We start from the raw sequence: 25,545 nt of genomic DNA, 5'->3' as shown, positions 1-25,545 counted from the left end.
TACATTTAAAACATGGTACCTTCAATGAATGGTCTCTCTGTTAGGTGTGTTCTCGCGTGCGATTGGCTGGATCGGCGAGGGGGCGGAGCTAATGTGGCTGGCAGACCCTGAATAGTCACAATCCCTGGCTGTTCCTACAACGTAACCATGAAGATCACCTTGGTAAGCATCTTTTTGCTCACGCTCCTGACTGACATTCACGCCATCGTCTATCCACAGAAAAACTTTGACCTTCAGAGGGTGAGAACTTTAGCTGTGTACTTTCTTTTTAAAATGACTTCTAGTGCCTCTTTATGTAGGAGTGTAGCTTGTTCTGTTGCTAGTTATGAAGCAACAAATCATGTTTTACATTCTTTTATTGAGTTCAGGCTGGTGTGAGATTTCAACAGCTGAATAATGTTTGTGTGATGTTTGTTTGGGGACGTTTTGTGTTTTTCTTGTCTAAGGTTTGAATACTGACATGAACAAGCTGTTTCTCCATGTTGATTAGGGTAATGCTCTGCTGGGTTGTTTGAGGAGATGCTCTCAGACAGCGATTGCATTAACAGTAGAGACAGTGCAGACAAACAGAGGTCAGGGCAAAGGTCACGCACTCAGTGTTGCAACAAAGAAACTTGCTGCCAAGTACTTAAAGCAACTTAATGAAAAAATAATCATTTTTTAAAAGGGAAGGCCTAAAATATTAGTGAATAAACACAAATAATGCACAGCTCTGTTATCTGATACTGACTGGCTGTTAGTATCAGGCTTAATATTTTTTGGCTGGATTCACTGTTGTTTTTCCAAGACGTTGTCTGGTTATGTTTATTATGTTAAGATGTGATGTCTGTGTGCTATGAGCTGGATTGTGTTTGTTCAGTTTGCAGGGAGGTGGTATCGGGTCGGTCTGGCCTATGATTCTCCACGTTTTGTGCGGCACAGAAGCAAACTCACCATCTCTATGGGCACGGTGGAGCCGAAGGAGAATGGGAACGTCAACATGACCATGTGGAGTTTAAGGTTTCACATATGATTGTTTTAAGAGGAAAAAATATTTGTATATAATACAGTAAAATATAATATAATAAAATATAATATAATATAGTTATACTATTGCATAAGTTTTTATTTACATAAAACCAGTTCAAAGTTGAATATATTCAGAACAACAGCACTTTTAACTCTATTAAAACTGAGAAACATATTGCAGACAATTGTTTTATTTGTTTTAATTTACAATGAATTGAGAATAGTTAGAATAGTTCCAAATATTATTATTATTATTATTATTATCCTAAAATTGTTATATTATATTATATTATATTTGCATACCATGTAATGACTTGTGTCATTTTGACAGTTAAAATTACTGTTATATTGTATTATATTATATTGTTATAATGTTATATTATATTTGCATACATGTGATGACTCTTGTCATTTTGACAGTTAAAATAATTTTTATATTGTATTATATTATATTATATTATATTATATTATTTGCATACTGTTTGATAATTCTTGTCTACGTTAAAATAGTTACGAATAGTTTATAAAATAACTATTATATTATATTTCAATACTGTTTGATAATTCTTGTCTGTTAAAATAGTAAAGAATGGTTTATAAAATAACTATTATATTATATTATATTTCAATACTGTTTGATAATTCTTGTCTGTTAAAATAGTTAAAAATAGTGTATAAAATAACAGTATATTAGTTTATATTATATTATATTTGCATACTGTTTGATGATTCTTGTCTATAAAATAACTAAAATAACTGTATATTATATTATACTGTATTATATTATATTATTTGCATACTGCTTGATAATTCTTGTCTATGTTAAAATAGTTAAGAATAGTTTATAAAATAACTATATTATATTATATTATATTATATTATATTATATTATATTATATTATATTATATTATATTATATTATATTATATTATATTATTATTTGCATACCGTTTGATAATTCCTGTCTGTTAAAATAGTTAAGAATAGTTTATAAAATGACTGTATTGTATTATATTATATTATATTATATTATAAAAATAGTGTATAAAATAACTGTATATTAGTTTATATTATATTATATTTCAATACTGTTTGATAATTCTTATCTGTTAAAATAGTTAAGAATAGAAGCTATTTTAAAAAAATCTCTATTATTATATTATATTATATTGTTAAAATAGTTAAGAATAGTTTATAAAATAACTATATATTATATTATATTATATTATATTAAAATATATTATATTATATTATATTATATTATCATACCGTGTGATAATTCTTGTGTCATTTTTCTAGCATTTAACGAACTTCCTTCAAAACAGTAATATATCAATACATGATTTTTTGGTTTTAACTTACTGACATTATTTGAATTAATCACAATACAGCACGGCCTCTTGTACCTTATTGCTTACATTTTCTTATCCGCTGTGTCATTTATTTTTTTTACACCATATATGATATTTTCTCACACACATACATCTGCGTATCTCTCAGCATGAGAAAACATCTGCAAGTGTCATTACAGTGTAAACTGATGGACATATGGACACAGAGAATCATACCTGGAACAGAAAACTAATAAATACAGTAATTTTCCCTCTTTGCTTTAGAAACCTTGATCTTCCACACAAACATAAACACATCTCCCCATGAGAAGAGTTTCTCTGATGGGGAAGGGCGTGGTCTCAAAATTAAAGATGAAAGATGCAACATAAGGCCAGCAGGGGTTACTCATACTTTAATAAGTAAATGGCAAGCAATTAATTCTGCCTAAATACATAATACATGGAACAGTTTTGATGTTATATTATTCATTGTTTATGTTGCTAAGGGTGTTGCTCAGTGAAACACAGAAGTGGTCATAGCCGTGCTTTATCATGAATAAAACACAACTGCTGACCAATCAGAATTGAGGACAGGAACTAACCGTTTTATATATTATATTATATTATATTATATTCACTCATTGTGTGATGATTGTTGTCTCATATCTCCCGTCTCTGTTGTGTGTGATCATATGCAGTTCCTCTGGCTGTCATTCTAAGGTCTACATCTATAGGAAGACATCTGTACCGGGCTTATTCACCTACTACAGCACTCGTGAGTCAACATTTAAGACATGACTGATCAGAGCCTGAGAAAATGATTCTACCATTCAGTTTTTATTGTTACTAAAGGTCACAGAAGGGTGAAGGATATTACTGTGGTGGAGACAAACTACACAGAGTACGCCCTGGTCCTCAAATACAAGAAGTTTAACAAGGATTTCACACAAGTGGCCCTTTATGGTGAGCCTGTGATTAACAACGTCAGCTCAAGCTTTTTAAGAAGGCGTTCTTGTTCCCCTGAGTTTGCAAGTTGTTCTCAGTGCCTGTAATTTCACCGTAGGTCGTACTAAGAAGTTGAGGGCGGATGTGATGGAGAAGTTCAGAGCGTATGCCACGGCTCAAGGATTCTCTAAAGACTCCATACTGACCCCACCAGCTGCTGGTAAACCACTTAAATTACTTAAACCTACAAGTTTGTCTTGATCTGGGTACTTAAAGAGATAGTCCGCCCAAAAAATATCATTTGAAAAAGTCATCATTTACTCAACCTCAGGCTGTTCAAAAACTGTATGAGTTTCTTTCTTCTGTTGAACACAAAGTATTTTGAAGAATGTTGGCAACCAAACGGTTGATGGTTTCCAGTATGTAAAAAAAAAACAAAAAAAAAACAGTATGGAAGTCAATGGGTACCGTCAACGGTGTTGGGAAGGTTACTTTAGAAATGTAATAGGTTACAGATTACAAGTTACTTGATTTAAAATGTAATAAGTAGTGTAACTTTTCAATTACTTTATTAAAGTAATGTAACTTATTACTTTTAATTGCTTTTTGATTACTTTTCTAAATTTCTAATATTTTCAACTGTTAAGAAAAATTATCAAGCATATAGCACTGACTTAAGTTGCCCCAAATGAGTCCGAGCTGTGTAATAATTTAGTTTAAAGCACAGCCACCACAAATTCACACTTTTTTTTGCTTATTTTTTGGGCCTTTTTATGCCTTTTATTGTGATAGGACAGTAGAGAGATGACAGGAAAGAGCTGGGAAGAGAGAGGGGAGCGGCTTCGGCAAAGGACCTCGAAACGGGAATCGAACTCGGGTCACCGCTCTATATGTCATAACAAGATCATAACATAAATAACATCATAACAAGAAATAGTTTAATAGCTATGAAACTGGGTTTGAAATCAAATGTTTGCATAGTTATGACAGAAATCTAACAATGTCTTGGAAAAAACAATCTTAAAAAATAAAGTTTATGCATAAACCTAAATAGGAAATAAAACAGTTATCGAATAAGCATGTGTCCTATTCTGTGTCCTGAACTCCTGAAACATTGGTGTCTCATTTTAGAGCAGTTAATGCAACTTATGAAAGAAGTCAATTAAATCTGTAAGTGGGGGTGGGTGTGTGAAAAAATTCAGATGTAACCCCCTTTGTAATCACTGGCATTTTTCAAGAGTAACTGTAATTTAATTACACATTTTTTCTCAGTAACTGTAACTAATTACAATTACATTTATTTTGTAATTAAATTACATAATTCCGTTACATGTAACTAGTTACTCCCCAACACTGACCGTCAACTACTTAACAACTACTAATGTTACCCACATTTTTCAAATTATCTTCTTTTGTGTTAAGTAGATGAAAAAGAAACTCATACATAATGATTAATCACTTCCAAAACAAAAGTGTTTACATAATAGATGTGTGTGTGTGTTCTGTGTATATTTATATGTATATGTATAGTTGAGGTCAAAAGTTTACAATCAAAATTTTACCAAAATAAGAGGAATCATACAAAATGCATGTTATTTTTTATTTACTACTGACCTGAATAGGATCTTTCACATAAAACACATTTACACATAGTCCACAAGAGAAAATAATAGTTGAATTTATAAAAACGACCGCGTTCAAAAGCTTACATATGCTTGATTCTTAATACTGTGTTGTTGCCTGAATGATCCACAGCTGTGTTTTTTTGTTGAACTGCCCACTGTTCTTCAGATAAATCCTTCAGGTCCCACAAATTCTTTGCTTTTTCAGCGTTTTTGTGTATTTGAATTCTTTCCAACAATGACTGAATGTTTTTGAGATCCGTCTTTTCACACTGAGGAACTCATATGAAACTATTACAGAAGATTCAAACACTCACTGAGGCTCCAGAAGGAAACACAATGCATTAAGAGCCGGGGGTGAAAACTTTTGAACAGAATGAGGATGTGTACATTTTCCTTATTTTGCTTAAATATCATATTTTTTTTTCATTTAGTACTGCCCTTCAGAAGCTACAGAAGATACTTGCATGTTTCCCAGAAGACAAAATAAGTTAAATTTACCCTGATCTAAATTTACCCTGATCCCTCAGATTCAAAAAGTTTTCACCCTCCAGCTCTTAAATGCATTGTTTTTCCTTCTGGAGCATCAGTGAGCATTTGAACCTTCTGTAATAGTTGCATATGATTCCCTCAGTCGTCCTCAGTGTGAAAAGATTGATCTCAAAATCATAGTCATTGTTGGAAAGGGTTCAAATACACAAAACGCTGAAAAAACAAAGAATTTGTGGGACCTGAATGATTTTTCTGAAGAACAGCAGGCAGTTCAACAAAAATAAATTTTTGAACCAGGTAATTTTTATACATTCCACTATTATTTTCTTTTGTGGACTATATGTAAACATCTTTTATGTGAAATATCTTCTTCAGATCAGTACTAAATAAAAAATGACATCCATTTTGTGTGATCCCTCAAATTAACATTTTGCAGATTCTGCAAGGTGTATGTAAACTTTTGACCTCAACTGTATTTATAACATAAAACATGTTTTGGACGCGATTAATCACGATTAATCGATTTTACAGCCCTACTCATACAGGTTTAAAACAACACGATGGTGAGTAACAATGACAGAATTTTTATTTTTAGCTCTCTTTAAGCCACACTTAGAACTGAATGAATGTGTACAAGGTTTTTTAGGGTTTGAATGATTAAGCAATACTGTTCAAAATGATGACACAAAGTATTTGGACAGTTTTGTGGTTGCCAAACATAATGACTCATGTTCACTGATAAAGTGATAGTCAGCATCTGTGGATTACTCTGATAGGACACTCAAGGAGAACATTTTAATCATTTGATATTTGGTTTGATGTCTAACTCAGTGCGTCTGAAATCATGAAATCGTGAGACAGTGAAGTGTCCACTGAAGACACACTTTAGAATCCAGGCAGAAGTAGTAGGTCACCCAGCTACTTTTCACCACTTTTTATTCACTGTTTTTCAAATGCTATGAATGCAGACATACTTCCAGGGTTGCCAGGTTTTCACAACAAAACCAACTGCCACTCAAAACTAGACAAATTGCGTTTTGGGTTATCCCCTGGTAAAAGTCATGTTCCCAAGGGTAAAATACACATTTTTTGGTGGGGTTCTCCTGGTAAAATTCGCATTCCAGAGTTTTTGGGAAATATCACGTTTTTGGGGTCACTTCAACCTCCGAACATGAAAAATAACCCATTGCAATAGTGTTAAACTAGCCCAATTTCTGCAGACTTGGCAACTACTTCAGACATGGCATACTTTTCATCTGATTGTACATGGTTAGACACACAAATAATTGTTAAAGAACAGGCAATCAATGTGCGACTGAACTTTTGTTCACAATTCATTCAAGTGTTTATTTATTGTTTAAAATATCTCATTTTTGTTTTTTCTTTTTTAGAAAACTGTCCTCCTTCAGGAAGTTAGGTAAGTCTGGTTCATCAATCCGTTTTCTCACCAATAACCTCACATATTGTTTTATCACATTGATTTTTACTTGTTTTGTCTCTTTCTTTCAGTTCCAAAACACATTTAGAGCTGGAGGAAACACACATCCTTTTCCTAATGTGCCAACATGATGTTATTTTATGACAGTTTGTAATATTGTAACTGATGTCTTTGTCATTTGCTGTGCTTAGTTGTTGGCAAAAATAAAAGTTTTTGTTGTGTCTGTTCATGTTGTGTGTTATTCACATTTGGAGTTTAACATAAGAATTGAGCATAAATGTTTAGCTTTTTTCACAGACTCTGTGCTAACGGAAAATATGTGCGCTGGTTATTGTGTGTTTGTGACTGAAAAATCTGTTGCAGGGCAAATCTGTTTTGTTTTGGAAACTTAAAACATTTATTATATAAAGTCACTCCACAAAAAAAAAAAAACAATTATTTAATAAAATCATGTAAATATTAAATCTCTTTGTTTCAGCCAAAGCAAACAAGGCACAAAGAACATAAGGCAGAAACAGGTTAGAGTCAATAAGCAGATAAGGAGAACTTTGTTCTGTTTGTTTTATTGGTCTGGTTTTGGGGGTGGTGTTGCACACATGGCCAGCAGGTCGATGTCCTGTGGATGTAGAGACAGTCTTGGATGCTCAGAACTTCATTTGGATCACAGACAGTCAGGATGAAGCGTGTTGTGGTGTTTCTGCTGCCGCTCCTGGGCCTGTTGCATGCTGGGCCGCTGCCCGATGAGCCCGTCCTCCAGCCCCAGGAGAACTTTGATATAAAACGGGTAAGTTATGATATTTGGAAGTTTAAGAAACTGTTTGTGAATCGAGGAGACCATGACTAGATGTCACACTTGTAGAATATTTCTAAGGTGTTTCTATACAGGCACAAACACCTGAAAAATTGCTTGAATACAAAAAACTATACAACATTTCCACTGTTATTGCCCAGCAAAGAAAGACAGTTTATTGATCACTTATTGATCTTTTGTGGCAACATGCCCCAATGGTCACACTATATGGGGTCTGTTTGTACAATAGGAACTGTTTATTTAAACTAATTTCAGAAAACACTTTTAAGGTGAAAAGACCAAAATATCTGTATTTAAAGCATTTTATAGGCTAAAGTATAGAAAAAAGTATAATACAAATGTACACACAATATACATGAAACATAGGACAAAACAAAGAAATAAGTGTTTAAAATGTTTAATAGACTATTTATTTTGCATTTTGGTTGAAACTATTCATATAATAGCAAAAATATCTCTATATAATAAGCTATTCAGTTTTAGCATTTTATAGTTTTTTTTATATTATATATAATATAAAATATTTGTTATATTTCTATTAATATAAAACATTTTATGAAAAAGTAGACTATATAAAACAAACAATTATTTACAATATCTACAACATTTTTTTTGTGAAAAACATCAAACAATTAATGAACAAAATGAAATATTCATTGTATAATAATAATAACTTCTTATTTTTATTCTTATGAATAACTATTATAATTATATCATTATGCTAAATATTCATTTACATTTAGTTAGTTTGTCCTTAAAAAAATAAATTAATTAATTAATTAAACAGAAACATAAATAGTTAAGTTTGTACTCTACCAGTCAAAAATTTTTTAGATTAAAGATTTTTAATGTGTTTTTTTTTTTACAGAAGTCTCTTCTGCTCACCAAGCCTGCAAAATCATTCTAATATTCTGATTTGCTACTCAAAAAAACATTTATTAGTATTATTATTATTATTATTATGTGAAAATTTTGTATAAATGCTAATCTTTGGATCTTTCTATTCATCAAATAAAAAATAAAAAAAAAATAATATATTTTTTAAATAAAAAAAGTTTCTTGAACAGCAAATTATCATATTAGCATAATTTCTGAAGGATCATGTGACACTGAAGACTGGAGTAATGATGCTGAAAATTTAGCTTTGAAATCACAGGAATAAATTACATTTTAAAATATATTCAAATAGAAAGCGGTTATTTTAAATGGTAAAAATATTTCACAGTATTACTGCTTTTGCTGTACTATAGATCAAATAAATGCAGGCTTGGTGAGCAGAAGAGACTTAAGATGATATTTGGCTGTTATACAAAAATAATTACGCAATGCAGTGCCCTGTTGCAACACATTTTATTTTATTATTTTTACCATAAATATTATGGCTAGTGATGTGATCTTTCTGATGCATCCACATCCACCTGCATTTAAAACCAGTTGACATTATTTCTCCTAATCTGACTTCCTTGTCTCCTCTGTAAGTTCATGGGCAAATGGTATGACATTGCGATAGCATCCACATGCCCACGGCTCAAGCATTATAAAGGAGAAGCAGCTATCGGCTCTATGGACCTGCAGTTCGATGGCTCAAAACAGACCTTCACCATGACCTTCATTGGCCAAAGGTACAGCATGCAAATAATGAGTTATATCACATTTACTGAACAACAGTTTGTGTGTCATGAGACCCCGCATGACGGGCATTGTTTGTTTATTTTGCAGACATGGCACCTGTAAGTCCATTAGTGGAGAATATCAGCTGACCAAAACACCTGGAAGAGTTCAATACCACAATGCCAGTGAGTTCAACAGCACAGCTCAATCACAGAGTGTCCTTGTGTCATTTCACTAGTATTTCACCATTTGTGTGTCTTTACTCATAGAGTGGAACGCTGATGTGGACTCCTACGTGGTTCACACAAACTACGATGAGTATGCGCTGGTGGTGATGTACAAACAAAAACAAGGCGGTAATAAGACCACATCTGTCAAACTCTACGGTAAAACATTTGTTTTCTTCATGGACAACATTTAGACTTGGTCTTTCATGATATCATGTTTGACTTCCAATCAACAATAACATTGCATGCTTTTTCTAGGGATGTTTTAAGCTTCTGAACTGCAAGTGCTAAACATATGAACTAAAATGTAGAATTGAGCTAAATATTAATGCTAACATGTAACAAAAACAGTTTGAGACAAATGGGTGTATGGTAAGACACTTCTATATTTCCATCTCTCATTTCAAACTTTCATTCGAATGACTTCAGATTGCTTTCTCAATGGCTACATTCATTGCGTACTAACATAATACGTGGTTGTTATCTCTCCAGAATGATTACTACATTGGCCAAAAATGTGCAGTAGCCTATATATGACCTAACACATTGTATCCCACAATGCAACGCACTCAACTTGTCCTTGTATTTTATGTACGTTAAACAAAATCAAAATGATCGCGCCTACCCATTTTGTATCTGATTATATGGTCAAACAACCAAATATTAAGACATTTTCACATAAAATTAAATGCAAAAATACAAATTACATTACAAACAAAAAAACATAATTATTAAGTAATTAGTGATTCAAGTACCATTTTTAAATAAATAAATGTCATTTACATGCAATATGTGACACTGGACCACAAAACCAGTCATAAGTGTAAATTTCTGAAAATTGAAATTCATACATAACTGATGGCGCAAAAAAAATCTAAATATGGAGAAAATCGCCGTTAAAGTTGTCCAAATGAAGTTCATATTACTAATCAAAAATTACGTTTTAATATATTTAGGGTAGAAAATTTACAAAAAATATCTTCATGGAACATTAACTTAATATCCTAATTATTTTTGGCATAAAAGAAAAATCAATAAATTTGAATTTTTGACTATTGCTACAAATATACCCGTGCAACATAAGACTGGTTTTGTGGTCCAGGGTCACATATGTGGTCGTGTGACAACAATATGGCATACTGCTGTTTGAATCATGAACTCATTTGTGCTATTTTGAACTATATTGGGGAGTACCAAAGTCATTTCACTCATCTTTGAAACGCCTCTGGGGCCTCTTTGAAACGCCTCTCCCCATTCTCTCTGAATGGGGAAACATCAAATTCTCCAAAACTGTTTACCTAGCTTATGATTAAATGTTATATTTGAAATCCCTATTGAAATCTGACAAGAACTGCCTCCTAAATATTGTTTCTTATGCTCCAATAGCATTAGAAAAAGCTTATTTTTCAGGCTAGATCAGCCAGTCTCAGAGCACAGGTCTCTGTTTCTATGGCAACCGGGACTTATAACGGCTGCAGTGACGCGGAGAGAAAGAGAGAGAGAATTACCTGAGGTTTATTCGTCTCTCAGCAGTTTTCTCTCTACTAATAGTGAAACTTAACAGTTCATCTGCTCCGACAACAGCGTTACCTCGAGTGAGACATGTTCTGTAGCTTTTTAAGTTGCTAAACTAGGCCATTTACTGATTGAATCAACAGAGCAGCGCTGAGTACGTGTCTGTACTACGTTTGTAAGGAAGAGAGAACGAGAGAAAGAGAGTATGTGCTTTCTGTAATAATAAAACGAAATTCTGTGGCCAAAATATAGAACTAATTTGTCGTTTTATCATCGTTTTGGCTGTAAGGACTTTTGAAATAACTAAAATCATTTGGCGAAGTGATATGAACATGTAATGCGGTCGAGACCTGCCTGGAACTACTTAGCCATGCGTTTCTGTCAGCGTTTTGCACTGACATTCTTGCAGTAAACTTACCAGAATGTTTATTAAATGAGTAGTTTACTTCCAGAACAAAAACTGACAGATAGTGTACAGTACTCACCCCCTTCTCAGCCAAACATTTCAGAAACATTTCAGGATTCCTCTCAATATAATGGACTTATATGGTGCCCCTGAGTTTGCACTTCCAAAATGCAGCTTCAAAGGGCTCTAAACGATGCCAGCCAAGGAATAAGGGTCTTATCCAGTGAAAAGATTGGTTATTTTCTAAAAAAAAATGACAATTTACATACTTTTTAACCTCAAACTCTAGTCTATGAGTCATTATAATCAGTAATTATGTCCTCACTGGATGCAAAAAATGGCTCATTTATAATGGGTTTTATTGTTTTTGTCTCGTTGCACCGGGACACGGCATCACAACATAGTAAGGGGCGTAACTTTTCACACACTGCACACTGCGCTTTTCAGAACAATGAGCTTTATAAAAATCGTTGTGTTTCAGAAAGGCGGGCAGAGAGGAGCAACAATAATGTACAGTATGTAGAGAATAATGTTTTTGAACCTCAAACCACATAAACACATTGCATTACACCAAATACACAAAGTTATGTTCTTTTTAGCAATATCATATGAGCCCTTTAAAACAAAAATTAAATAAACAATATCCAGTAGCAAATTCTTTAAATATGAAAACGTACTTACAGGCTGTGAGTCAGAAATGCCAGACTGTCCTTGCAATATATGGCTGAGAGACAACTATTTGAAAATCTGCAATCTGAGGGTGCAAAAAGGTTCTTAGCAATGCATATTACTAATTAAAAATTACGTTTTGATATATTTACAGTAGGTAATTTACAAAATATCTTCATGGAACATGATCTTCACGTAATATCCTAATGATTTTTGGCATAAAAGAAAAATTTATAATTTTGACCCATGCCAGACTTTTATTTTTGGCTATTGGTACAAAGTTACCCATGCTCATTAAGAATGGTCAATGCAGTGTGCTTGTGAGCATTGACAAAGCATTATTCTCCCCCCTGTAGGACGTACTAAGCAGCTGCGGCCCACTCTCATCGAAGACTTCAAGACTCTGGTGGCTGAGCAGGGAATGAGTGAAGACACTATAGTTATCAAAAAGAACAAAGGTATCCTCATCACAAAAACCTATGCAAATCACAGCTTTATTTAGACCAGATGTCATTACTTTTGCTGTTCGTCTCTCTTTGTGTCATCAGGTGAATGTGTTCCAGGTGAGCAGGTCACACCAGAGCCACAGATCCAGGTGACGACCTCAACATCACTGCACATACACATGAAACTTAAACCATGAACATTGAACATCTTCATTTTAGCTCAAAGTAGTAGTTGCTCTTTTTTTCGTCATCATTTCCTCATCCTCATGTCTGGTATTTTGCGGAACATAAAAGGTGAACACGAACCATTTAAAGTCTGCTGAATCCATACAAACAAACAAAAACACCTGAGGGTGAATAAATAATAATAGACTTGTCAAATCTGATGGATTATTTATGCAACTAATAAAAACTTCATTAATAATCCCATCATGTGATTCGATCTCAATAGAGGGCGAGGAGGAATGTGGTCCTGCCGGCCCCTGAGGAGGGATCGGGTGACGATACGCCCATCTTCAAAGGACCTGGTGAGCAGTACTGCCACTTATTGTATGTGCTGCCTTCATATTTACAAGTATAAACAATCAGTGTTGGGGGTAATGCATTACAAGTAACACGAGTTATGTAATCATATTACTTTTTTCAAGTAACTAAGTAAAACAAGTAAATATCGTTAGTTACTTTTTTAAAAAATACGTCATGCCAGTTACTTTGTTTTTCCACTTATTGACTGACAGCTCTCTTGTTCCCATGTTGAGAGAAATTGGGAGAAAGTGCAGAGGCACTGTGAAAACATGGATGTTACTGTAGTTTTAGACTAAATGTAAACATGCATTTACCCGTCTCACTCGCAAAAAAAAAAAAAAAAAAAAATCCTTAATTCCTTAAAAATGAATGAAAACAGTGAAATACAAATTCAGAATGTGACATAAACCTGCAATAATTAAATATGTTAAATGACATAAATCCAGTGTTTTTGTATTAAGTATTGCAATTAGTTACTTTTTAGGGAGTATTGCATATTGTAATGCATTACTTTCAAAAATAACTTTCCCCCAAAACAATCAACAACAAAAACAAAACAATGATTTATATGTGGGTAGTTGACAAATAATCATTTATTTTGTGATAAAATGTTAGCTTTAATTTTATTAAATGAATGTATAGGGGAATGTATATATTTACTGGGGATATTATATTATATGTAGATTTTGACTGGATGGTAACCATTCATTCAAACATTCATTCATTTATCATTTATTTGTTTCTTTGTTTCCTTTTATTTTAACTCTGTGGTGTGACAAATGTTATAAATGTGCAAATATGTCACAAAATTACTGAAGTCACAAAAGGGCATGTATAATAATTATTTAAAAAAAAGAAAAGAGAAATGCATTTTTATAATATAAGTACTGCTTGTTATCTGCATAGTTCATCTGGTTTTAATTTCATTTTGCAAGAAGAAAAAAATGTGTTTTGATTATTATTTGGGCAGGCTTAAAAATATAAACTTATACAAACTTTGAAAAATGTCTTAATATGAGGATGCAACTAAAATGTATAATATACATCAGAAGTGTGAGTTCAATAAGATTTTTTTATTTGATCAAAAATACAGTAAAATAGCAATGACCAAAAGTACAGTAATATTATTATTATTATTATTATTATTATTATTATTAACAATATTGAACAGTTTTGCCATTCAGTATTTTTGTGGAAACAGTGATACATTTTATAATCAAAAGTACAGTAAATGTAATATTGTGAAATATTATTACAATTTCAGTTTTAACTGAATATTACAATTACAGTTTCATTAATTTGGTGCTCAAGAAACATGTTATTCAAGAAACATATTATTCTCATTATTATCATTTTGATTAACAATATTGAAAACAGTTTTCCTATTTAATATTTTTGTGGAAACAGTGATACATTTTTCTTCAGGGTCTTTTGATGTCCCTGAAGGGCCCTTAGAAGTCCACTTCCAAAACAACAATTTACAAATAATGTTCTCACTCCCCTTGGCCTTGTCTTTCTGTCTTCAGTCGTAAAGGAATTATGGTTTTTGAGGAAAGCATTTCAGGATTTTTCTTCATATAATGGACTTCAACTGTGCCCCCGATTTTGAACTTCCAAAATGTAGTTTAAGTGCAGCTTCAAAGGGCTCTAAACGATCCCAGCCAAAGAAGAAGGGTCTTATCTAGCGAAACGATCGGTCATTTTTTCAAAAAATAATTTTTTTTATACTTTTTAAGCACAAAAGCTCGTGTAGCACAGGCTCTCGGATGCGCGTCCACGGGTCGTTCTTGAACGATTTGTTCATTTTGAACGAATCTTTAATGTGACTCGCAAAGAACGAGTCGTCTCGGGGGAGTGATTCGTCCAGTCGCGCATGCGCAACATCCTATTCGGTTCTGTACTGGAATTAGTTCACCTGTTTCGAGTCTTCGGGTTTTTGAGTCGTCCATTCAACTTATGGGGCTGTCACGTGATGCTGATTTTGCTTAAATTAATGAAATGACTCAAAAAAAGATTTGTTGATTTTGTTGAACGAGACCCAAAGGTCCGAGTCGGTAAAATGATCCGAACTTCCCATCACTACTATGAATCACGTCTAAGTTCATCGTCTGTGTACTCCGGCTCAAAAAGGTAGAGTATGGCGAAAAACTCCATCTTATTTTCTCCTACAACTTCAGAATCGTCCGACACATTGTACCTTTTTGTTTGTAAACAGCGTTTGACTTACTTGCACTTTCTTAGTCTTTTGTAAACACTGGGTCTGTAGACCTTTCGACATGATTCAATAGTACGTTGTGAACGTGCATGCCAGAACCTGTGCTACACAAGCTTTTGTGCTTAAAAAGTATTCACATTTTTATTTTCCAAAAAAAATGACCAATCGTTTCGCTAGATAAGACCCTTTTTCCTCGGCTGGGATCGTTTAGAGTCCTTTGAAGCTGCATTTAAACTACATTTTGGAAGTTCAAAATCAGGGCACCAATGAAGTCCATTATATGAAGAAAAATCCTGATTAGCTTTTCTTTAAAAACCATAATTTATTTACGACTCTACACAGAAAGACATGAACATCTTGGATGACAAGGGGGTGAGTACATTATTTGTGAATTGTTGTTCTGGAAGTGGACTTCTCCTTTAAATGGGCCAAAATATGTTTTACTGGAAATCTAGTGTTTACACTTGATTCTGTGAGGGGAGGTTTAGGGGTAGGAGTTTAATAGAAGATATGTCCATGTAAAGGCAATTCAGAGAATTTTTTCACATTATAAATCTAATAAAATAAAAGAAATGTATTACTGAAACACATTACAAAGACTGCGATCAATGTAGTACTAAATTGTGCACTTAGACCGTTAAACAGTTGTTCACCATTTTCTGAAATCATGTATCAATAGCCCGATCAGTCGCGAGTTACTGTCAATTACAACCTACAGTTTGCTATGTAGCTGTGCCTCCATCATGTAAATGCATATTACCTGTTGTATGGCTGTGTAAAGAACACTCAAGAATGCTGTTAGAGAGAGCATCTATTCAGGTTGTAGCTGTATTTGACCGTTGAGGGAGCTCGTCGGTTCTCCAAATTGGATTGTGGGAAATAGTGCTTCAGCAAATGTACAATCAGAGTGCACTGTGGGTAAAAAGTAGTGAACAAATGTAGGGAATGAAGTCGTTGACTCAGAATTTGGACAGCACTAGTACAAAATGGCTGACACCCGATATAGTGCACAATTTAGTGGATAAGAAGCGGTTTCAGACACCGCTCCACACCCACGACGGCAACAATCCAACACTCTCCATTGAGTTTATATTGCGGGAAGCTGCCTCCTTGTCATTTCTGACTTATAACAAAAAAAACAAAACGGTGTCTAAAAGCTATGTGCTATGTGACAACAAGCTAAAAGAACACAGAACTACGTTTTTATAATCTGTCCACCGCTCATAAAAAGGAGCGTTTAAGGATACAAATAATTGTGAATGTCAGTTGAGCCATTCAGGTGGATATTTCTCCAGCAAAAGGAAGGTAAGGACAATGAGGACTCGCGAAAGGAGCATAGACCAATAAAATTTAGTTTCTCAATACATCTCCTCCTCTCAGGTTTACATAGGGTGGTGAAATAATCCTTTGACATGGTTAAAAATAATGATTGTTTCCTGTCGCGATTAAGTGTCCCTCCAGTGGGTGTAGTTCTCAGAGTAACAAGACATTTTTAAGACATTGTTCTGTTTTTGTTATAAGTCAAAAATGACAAAAAGACAGCATCCCAAAATACGAAGTCAATGGAGAGCGCTGGATTGTGTTCTTCCCCAGTGGGCGTGGTTTGAGATTATGGCGCGTGTCGCTCTGTCACTATACTGCTTATTTTATTTACTTGTCTTTATTTTATCATTCCAATTTGGCTATGCAGTGTAATCGCTAATATAGTTTGTTTGTGTGTGTGTAGAAGCGTGTAAGTCCCAGCCAGATTCGGGTCCGTGTTTCGGGATGTTGCAGCGCTACCATTACAACTCGTCCATCATGGCCTGTCAGATGTTCACCTTTGGAGGCTGTATGGGCAACCAGAACAACTTTGTGACTGAAAAGGAGTGTTTGCAGAGCTGCCGCACTGAGGGTGAGCATGTGTAGATAGAGACTCGCACCCGATGCATCTGTCCTTGGTGTGGTTTTATTATACACACTGTGTTTTGTCCCTCAGCCGCCTGTAGGCTCCCCATGGACGCTGGTCCCTGTAAAGTGTTCTCAGAGCTGTGGGCCTTCGACTCCACCGCTGGAAAGTGTGTGTCCTTCAAGTATGGAGGCTGCAAGGGCAACGGCAATAAATTCTATAGCAAGAAGGAGTGTGAGGAGTACTGTGGCGTTGTAATGAGAAATGGTGGGATACAAACATTACACCAGAAAATAGCAGATTTTTTTTGTTGATGTTGTTCATATTGTTATCAGGATTCTAAGGAGAATTGTAACGCTTGTGTCGTTTTCTTATGGATTTGCAGGAGATGACGAGTTTCTCACAGTGAACTGAGAATGGTGTGAATGAAAATGGAGCGTTACGGTGTTTCAGACAGAAAAGTGCAACATGAAACCGTTTTCAACAGGCACTTACTTCAACATTTATCACAATAAATAAAGACCTGACCAATGTACTGTTTGTGCACGTTTATTACAATTTATTGCAATTTTTATTACATTTTAAAATACTGTAGGGGGCGTTTTATTTTTATGTAATTGTTTTTAATCGTTCTTTTTGTTTTTAATTTAATGTTTTGTTTTGCTTTAAAAAATATTGCTTTTAACATTATTAAAAAATATATATTTATTTTATTTTTATTGTTTATATATTTAATTTTATTTAGCTTTCTTTACTTTATTCAGTAAAAAATATAATCACAAATATTTTATTTTATTTAGTTTTTTTTTTCTTTTTTGCTTTCTTTAAGTATAAAAATGGTCCAAATAAACATTTTTATTTTTTATTATTTTCAGCAAAAAAAAAACAGTTTTAATTGTATTTATTTATTTATTTATTTATTGTCATAAAAATAATATAAATTTTATTTTGTTAATTTATGTTATTTAATTTTATTTTATTTTTGGGATGTCTAGTAAATCATTTTATTTATTTTATTTTACTCTATTATATTATATTTTTGTTTTCTTTTGCTTTCTTTAAAAATAAATTTCAGTAAAAATAAAACTAAAAAAAAAAATAAAAAAAAAAATTCTAATTTTATTTTTTAGTAAAATTTTTGTTTTTTGTAATTAAAGCAAAATAATTTGCTTTAATTTTTCTTTTACTTATTTTTATTTTTCAGTAAAAAAAAAAAAATATATATATATATATATACATACATACATATATATATATGTATTGGATTTTTTTTTTAGATGTCCAGTTAATCATTATATTTTCTAGGTCAGTGTGAATAAAATTATTTTATGTTATTTTATTTAAAAATAAAGTTCAGTAAAAAATTAAATAACTTATTTCATTTTATTATTTTACTATTAAATTCATTTTATTTTGTTGTCCAGCGTGAATGTTGTTCAGCATGAATAAAATAATTTGGTTTCATTTTAATTTAATTTAATTTTATTTTATTTTATTTTATTATCCAGTAAATAATTGTATTTTCTTGTTCAGTGTGAATAATACCATTTTATTTTATTTTATTTAAACATACAACTTTTTATTTTTTTAACTTTTTACTCATTATTTTGTTTCACTATTAAACTCATTTTATTTTGTTGTCCAGCGTGAATAAAATTATTTTATTTTATTATACTTTCTTTAAAAACAAAATTCAGTAAAAATACAAGTAAATACAGCTTATTTTATTTTACTGTATTATATTGATATCTTGTTTTCTTTTGCTTTCTTTAAAAATAAATTTAAGTAAAACTAAAACACAAAATTATTACTTATTTTTATTGTATTTTGGGGAGGGGTGGGGGTGGGATTTATGTTTTGTTTTGCTTAAAAAAAAATTGTTGTCCAGCATGAATAAAATAAATTGTTTTAAGTTTTATTTTACTTTTATGTATGTATTTATTTATTTAGCAGTAAAAATAATATACATTTTTTATTTTGTTCATTTATTTAATTTTATTTAATTTTACATTTTCTTATAATGCCCCCGGTCTCCTCTGCTAACAGTGGCCAGGAGAGGTCAGTGTTGTCTACTGAAGGAGATCATCTCTCAGCTCTAGTCTTTGGAATTGTGTGAAACTGCCTGCTCATCTGATTTCACCACTGATCTGTGATCAGTTTTAGCAGTCTTCTAATAATACTGAATCAATACGTTCAGGCTCATGAAGCTGATCCTGCATACAGGCGAAAAAAAAAGTGCATTCTGAGCAAAGTCCTAAGCAGCCCAGCCAGGCTTCCTGCCCGCTGTTTCTCAGAATTCACGGCTGGTGATGTTGCTGGGAGAATGCTGGGAATATCCGGAGAGGAAAAAGGAACTGACGGCTTTCAGTGACCTTCCGGCCAGGGCCACATCACCTGCTCGCACACACCCTCACACAGACACAAACGCTCCACAGCTCCAAACTCTATGCTTAAGATGTTTGAATTTAGTTGCATTAATTACAAAATATCAAACCAAATCTGTGCTTTAAGTCACTCAAATATTATTTCACTTCTATGAGCCATTTTTGCTGTTACTCTCAGGTGATGTGTGAAGTCAGTTCCCTCACGTTCACACAGGTGTCCTAACAGAGGAACCACAGGTGGATTTACATTAACATTTAACAACTACAAAACCATCCAGAGCATTAATACAATGAAACCGCACAAGAGGTATACTCATATACACTCACAAACATCTGCATTCACAAACACATGCTGATGCAGCAAACACAAGCCACAAAACTACATCACATTCAAACTACACCAACAAACATTTTCAGTTTCACCCAACCACACGTACAATGCAAAATCTGAACTTCCTCAGACATCACACTCATTTGTTACACAGACGTTCACACACAAAACACCGTGTGAAAATGCTCAATTACAAATGAGCGGTTAAAGATATCATCAACTACCGGTTTATTTCAAACCCACATTCATCTACTATATAGAAAGATGTATAAATGATCGTTAATGATTTAAGATAATCACTCATTATCGGTTAGACGGGGGATTTCAACTGTTTAACTTCAAGTTTTACACTTTTTGTACCGTGTACATTAAAAAAACACCTCAAATCCTGCAGCTTGTTGTGAAGAGATGTATTGCTTTTACCACCCAGGGGCCGGTTGTATAAACTGCTTGGACTAGTCTTTAAAAGTTAGTCATCTAATTTGTTTTCTTAAAATCAGTGAGACTGATTACCTCTTGGCTAACTGCTAGTTGGTCAAACTAGTTCTTAAGACTCTTGCCTATTTACACTATGCCTTAAAAGTACAGTATGAATAAAATAAAAAGTTTCTGAGTGTGATTCAAGCAAGCTTTAAACGCCGTCGTGGTATTCCTATGAACACAGCGGAGACTGACACGAAAGAGAAGAAATTGTTGAAGTTCTCGTAGCTTCATAAAATTACGGTTGAAGCACTGATGTCACATGGACTATTTTATTAATGTCCTTACTACCCTGGGCCTTGAACGTGTCAGTTGTGTTGCTGTCTATGCAGGGTCAGAAAGCTTTTGGATTTCATCAAAAATATCTTAATTTGAGTTCAGAAGATGAACGAAGGCCATACAGGTTTGAAACGGCATGTGGGTGAGTCAACATTAAATAAATGTTTTTTCACCACTTAAAATATTGATTATCAATTGCTTAGCAGGGTTGCCAGGTCTGTGTAAGAAAACCAGCCCAACTGGTACTCAAAGTTGCTCCAAATTCGCATTTTGGGGTCAAAACCTCCTTTCAGGGGATTTCAGCTCAGTCAAAATAATCGTGTTGTGGAGTCAGAGGGTTTCATTTCAAACCACGGACTTAGAAAAAAAACCTGCAGAAGCAGTATGAAAGTAGTAATACTCTTACTCAAACCCCTTTCACTACTTAACCATTGGTCTCACGTTTCCACCATGTTCGTAGTTTTTTAATACTTTTTCTTTGTGTTTGTAGTTCTAATCAAACTGGCAGGGTTGCCAGGTTTGTGTAAGAAAACCATCCCCCAAACTAGCAAAATCACAGCCAAAACTAGCTTAATTACATTCTAGGGGAAAATAGCTACCAAAACTGCTCCAAATTCGCATTCTGGGGGTCAAAACTTCCTTCCAGGGGGTTCCAGCTTGGTCGAAATAACCGCGTTTGAGGGGTCAGAGGTTTTGTTTCAACCCGTAGACGATAACAAAAAAAATGCTGCAGCAGCAATATGAGAACAGCAACACTGCCCCTCAATCCCCTTTTTCTACTTAACCACTGGTCTTGTGTGTCCACCATGTTTGTAGTTTTTAAATCCTTTTTCTTTGTGTTTGTAGTACTAATCGGCAGGGTTGCCAGGTGTGTGTAAGAAAACCATCCCCAAAACTAGCACAATCACAGCCAAAACGAGCTTAATTGCATTCTAAGGGAAATGGCTATCAAAATTGCTCCAGATAAACATTTTGGGGGTCAAACCTCCTTCCAGGGGTTCCAGCTCAGTCGAATATCGCATTCAGCTGGAAAACCCACAGCAGCAGTATGAAAGTAACAACGCTGTTACTTAACCGTTGGTCTTGCGTGTCCACCATGTTTGTAGTTTTTAATACTTTCTCTTTGTTTGTGTTTGTGGTTCCTCTGAAAATAGTTAACCATCTGGGTACCTTTGGGATACTCATTTCAACATACTACGATTTGGGACATAATAATTCTAATTTTGAATAGTCCTTAGGATGGACAGTATGCAAATAGGAAACAGCATCTGTCTTAAGTGGCTTTGTTCATGCAAATGCCCCATGAACACCTTAACAACTTAGATATTGATTATTAAGGACTCAACAGGGGTTGCCAGGTCAATTGGTACTCAAACCTAGGGGAAAATAGCTATTAAAACTGCTCCAAATTCGCATTCTGGGGGTCAAAACTTCCTTCCAGGGGGTTCCAGCTTGGTCAAAATAATCACGTTCAAGGGGTCAGAGGGTTTCATTTCAACCTGTAGACAATAAAAAAATGCTGCAGCAGCAGTATGAAAACAGCAGCACTGCCCCTCAATTCCCTTTTTCTACTTAACAACTGCTCTTGTGTGTCCACCATGTTTGTAGTTTTTTAATACATTTACTTTGTGTTTGTAGTTCTAATTTAATCCTTTTCCAACAAGCAATGTTCATGTGGGCAATATTACCCATTAGAGTGTGCACTTTGAATTTCCACTGTAAATAGTTAACCATCCAGGTATCTTTGGGATGCTCATTCCACATACATACTACTATTTGGACCACACTATTTCTAATTTTGAATACTCCTTAGGACAGATAGTATGCAAATGGGAAGTGTTTATGCAACTGCTTTAATGATGTCCTTATACCTTTCTGGGCCTTGAACGTGTCAGTTGTGTTGTTGTCTATTCAGGGTCAGAAAGCTCTTGGATTTCATTAAAAATATCTTAATTTGTGTTCGGAAGATGAATTAAGGTCTTACGGGTTTGGAACGACATTAGGGCGAGTAATGTTTTTGGTGAACTATCCCTTCAAGTAAATATTTTTTTCACCAGTTTAGATATTGATTATTAATTACTCAGCAGGGTTGCCAGGTCTGTGTAAAAAAAAAAAAAACAGCCTAATTGGTACTCAAAACTAGCCCAATCACAGCCAAAACTAGCCCAATCACGTTCCAGGGGGAAATGGCTATCAAAATTACTCCAAATTCAAGTTCTGTGGTCAAAACCTCCTTCCAGTTCTAGCTCAGCTGAAATAATCGCGTTTGGGGGGTCGGAGAGTTTCGCTTCAACCCTCGGACTTAAAGGGTCGAGGCTGCTTTAAATGCAAATGAGCTCTGCTCGCCCCCGCCCCTCTCTTCTCTCTGTGGAGAGACGAGCCTGTTTACTTTAGCCGCATTTAGCCATGTTTTACTGTTTTGTTAAGTGTTTACAGTTTAGCAGCTAAACTTTAGCTGTGGGCACGATTCGCTGGCATAAAATATGGATTGGAGCACTATATTATTGTTTTATGTGAATGTGCATGCTTTGTCAAAGGTAGCCAGGGTTGCCAGGTTTTCATAGCAAAACCTACCCAATTGCTACTCAAAACTAGCCCATAGCATTTTGAGGGGGTTCCAGGGTGTAAAATAGCTTTTTGTCAAAGGTTCCCCTGGTATTTTCACATTCCAGAGGCTAAATATGACATTATAAGGGAGGGGTTTACAGACATTACACTCAAAACTGATTCAAACAAACTGTTTCAAAATCACTGACAAATGACTCTATGTATAAACGTATATTCTGAGAAAATTACAATGCTTTCTGCATTTAAACCTGTTGTAGGGGACTTCAACACAATATTAGGACACTTTACAATACCATATGACCTGCTCTTTAAACCATCCACAAACCTTTGGGATACTCATTTCAACATACTGCAATTTGAGACACACTGATTCCAATTTTGAGTCATCTTTAGAAGGGATAGTATGCAAACTGGGACACAGTATCTGTCTTATTATAGTGGCTATGTTCATGCAACTGCTCCATGAACACCTTAGCAACTGCATAGTAACCACCTAGAACAATTTAAAGGTGCTGTACATAATTTTGACTGTACTAAAGCAGAAAAATCCCTTAATATGTTTGCAGATATTTAAGAAACATGCTAAGTTCACATACTTGTTTCTCTGAAAAACAATGCTACAGTCAATTATTCTACTTTGAAATGTGCGTCCTGTGTCAGAATGTCTATTTTTGTTTTGATCTGTGTGGCTCCGCCCACTGTTAGTTTAACTAATAGGATTTGAGACCCCAGGGTGCCAGTTGGTGGAAAATGCAGCCTCGGTGTCCATATAAAAAGCTCTATGAGCTAATATGCTCCAGAAGCATTAAAACGTGAATAAATCAACCGATCAACTTGTCAGTGGTACTCATTATTACTACTACGTGTCCTCAATCTGGCAACCCACATAAGCTGTAAGTCTGAGGAGAAGGGGGCGGGAGAAACAACTCTATCCAATATTTAGAATTTAGCCTGCGGTACCCATTTCAACCACTAGTTTTATTATTATTAAGCCTTTAACAACTGCAGAGCAGCATCCTAAAAAACATTCAGAACACTTTTGCAGCTGCATAGCTGGAGAGTTTTACAAAGCCAAGCACCACTCACATTTTCCTCAGAAAATGTATAAATCTACTTTATATTGTATGTGTCATTGGTAAAGTGCTCTAGCACAGCTGAAAGGTGTTACACGTAATTGAGTCTTCTTACTATATACATGTTGAGTCATGAACGCAGATGAGTCTAGCAGCTGTAGAGCTCCTGCAAACCTTTGATCTGCATGTTTCCCACAGTGCTCCGGCTAAATGAAGGATACATAAGGCATCTTGTGTGTATATGTGTGTGTATGCGTGCGACTGGGCCCAGTTAGCGGTGCGTCTTTGCTGTGGGAAGACTGCTGGTGTGTAAATATGAAAAGAGTGTGTGAGCGTCTGCGTGTGTACATGTGTCATGTCTGTTGGCAACTCAAGAAAACAGTTTCAGACCGCTGAACAGGATCAAAGTGAGTCAGCTTAGACACAAGGGTTCACTTCTCCTTCCAGACACACACACGGTCACACATATACATTTTCACACACGCATTCAATCACACCCAGACTTTCCCACAGAGGCCCACGTCGAACACGCAGCCATGCTGAACTGCAAAACACACACACACCCTTAAAGGTATAGTTCACATGAAAAATGAAGAAGTCATTTACTCAACCTCATGTTGTGTTAAACCTGTGTGAATTTTTTTTTTCTGTGGAACACAGAAGAAGATCTCAGTGTTTCTTGTCCAAACAATGAAAGTCAATAGGATCCTATGGAGTCCTGGACATGAGATGGAGGAAAAATTAATATTGTGGCATTGAATTAACACCTGGTTCCCACGACTTACTAATACTTAAGCATGATTTACTAATTCGCTACCTCATTTTAAGATACAACCTCTCATTGTATGAGTAAATCGCATAAGATGTCAAGCCAAAGCTCAGGATTTATGTGCTCACACTATAGAGTGTTTTCACAACGCGTCATCAGTCGGCCATATTGCCGGCATTTAGCGTACACAATGCCATTCAACACTCAACCAAATTTTGCTGATTATCGCTGCTGAAAATAGTCAATTATTGTCATGTTTTGGTCTGTACTAATTGGTTGGACCAGGAAAAACATTTGGAGTACTGTAGACTGCCAAACGTTATAACAAATAAAGGAGAAGAAAAACTGTCTAAGGAACAAAAGTGGTTTGTGGTTTGCCAAACTGAACCAGAATTTCCAAGGCAAAAATCTTGACAACATTCGTGTTTGTCTTCATCATTTCTGGTCAGGTCGGTGAAATATTAGGCTAATATCTTAATTAATACTGCTCGTTTGTCAAAATATTGTGCCCT

General features: G+C 34.5%; 2 protein-coding genes across 3 annotated transcripts; both read left to right on the top strand.

The window, feature by feature from the left end:
• Positions 1 to 85: 85 nt before the first annotated feature.
• ptgdsa (prostaglandin D2 synthase a) lies at positions 86 to 7,063 on the top strand. 2 transcript variants are annotated; one of them, XM_051120906.1, is made up of 7 exons: positions 86 to 162; positions 860 to 999; positions 3,038 to 3,114; positions 3,192 to 3,302; positions 3,403 to 3,504; positions 6,790 to 6,815; positions 6,908 to 7,063. In XM_051120906.1, exons 1-6 carry the CDS (start codon positions 148 to 150, stop codon positions 6,813 to 6,815), a joined length of 471 nt encoding a protein of 156 aa, XP_050976863.1. In that variant the 5' UTR covers positions 86 to 147; the 3' UTR covers positions 6,908 to 7,063. The 2 variants fall into 2 exon arrangements, with proteins under 2 accessions (XP_050976863.1, XP_050976862.1); XM_051120905.1 differs by having other exon boundaries at positions 96 to 240.
• Positions 7,064 to 7,452: 389 nt separating this feature from the next.
• Positions 7,453 to 17,684, top strand: ambp (alpha-1-microglobulin/bikunin precursor). The gene is made up of 10 exons (XM_051120898.1): positions 7,453 to 7,620; positions 9,127 to 9,269; positions 9,367 to 9,443; positions 9,528 to 9,644; positions 12,432 to 12,533; positions 12,624 to 12,670; positions 12,973 to 13,048; positions 16,988 to 17,155; positions 17,240 to 17,416; positions 17,535 to 17,684. The coding sequence occupies exons 1-10, from the start codon at positions 7,477 to 7,479 to the stop codon at positions 17,561 to 17,563; spliced, it is 1,080 nt and encodes a 359-aa protein (XP_050976855.1). The 5' UTR covers positions 7,453 to 7,476; the 3' UTR covers positions 17,564 to 17,684.
• The last annotated feature ends 7,861 nt before the right edge of the window (positions 17,685 to 25,545 follow it).

This window comes from Labeo rohita, chromosome 10 (genome assembly GCF_022985175.1).
Source record: "Labeo rohita strain BAU-BD-2019 chromosome 10, IGBB_LRoh.1.0, whole genome shotgun sequence".
Lineage (NCBI taxonomy): Eukaryota > Metazoa > Chordata > Actinopteri > Cypriniformes > Cyprinidae > Labeo > Labeo rohita.
Note: the sequence above shows the minus strand (reverse complement) of the source record. Positions and strands in the feature narration are given on the sequence as shown.

Bases quoted from the DNA above. Each gene is read 5' to 3' on its own strand.
- ptgdsa (XM_051120905.1), top strand. From the start codon at position 148: ATGAAGATCACCTTGGTAAGCATCTTTTTGCTCACGCTCCTGACTGAC. The intron at 3,115-3,191 runs GTGAGTCAACAT...TTGTTACTAAAG, and splicing joins ATTCACCTACTACAGCACTC to GTCACAGAAGGGTGAAGGAT. The intron at 3,303-3,402 runs GTGAGCCTGTGA...ATTTCACCGTAG, and splicing joins CACACAAGTGGCCCTTTATG to GTCGTACTAAGAAGTTGAGG.
- ambp (XM_051120898.1), top strand. From the start codon at position 7,477: ATGCTCAGAACTTCATTTGGATCACAGACAGTCAGGATGAAGCGTGTT. The intron at 12,534-12,623 runs GTATCCTCATCA...TTGTGTCATCAG, and splicing joins AGTTATCAAAAAGAACAAAG to GTGAATGTGTTCCAGGTGAG. The intron at 13,049-16,987 runs GTGAGCAGTACT...GTGTGTGTGTAG, and splicing joins GCCCATCTTCAAAGGACCTG to AAGCGTGTAAGTCCCAGCCA.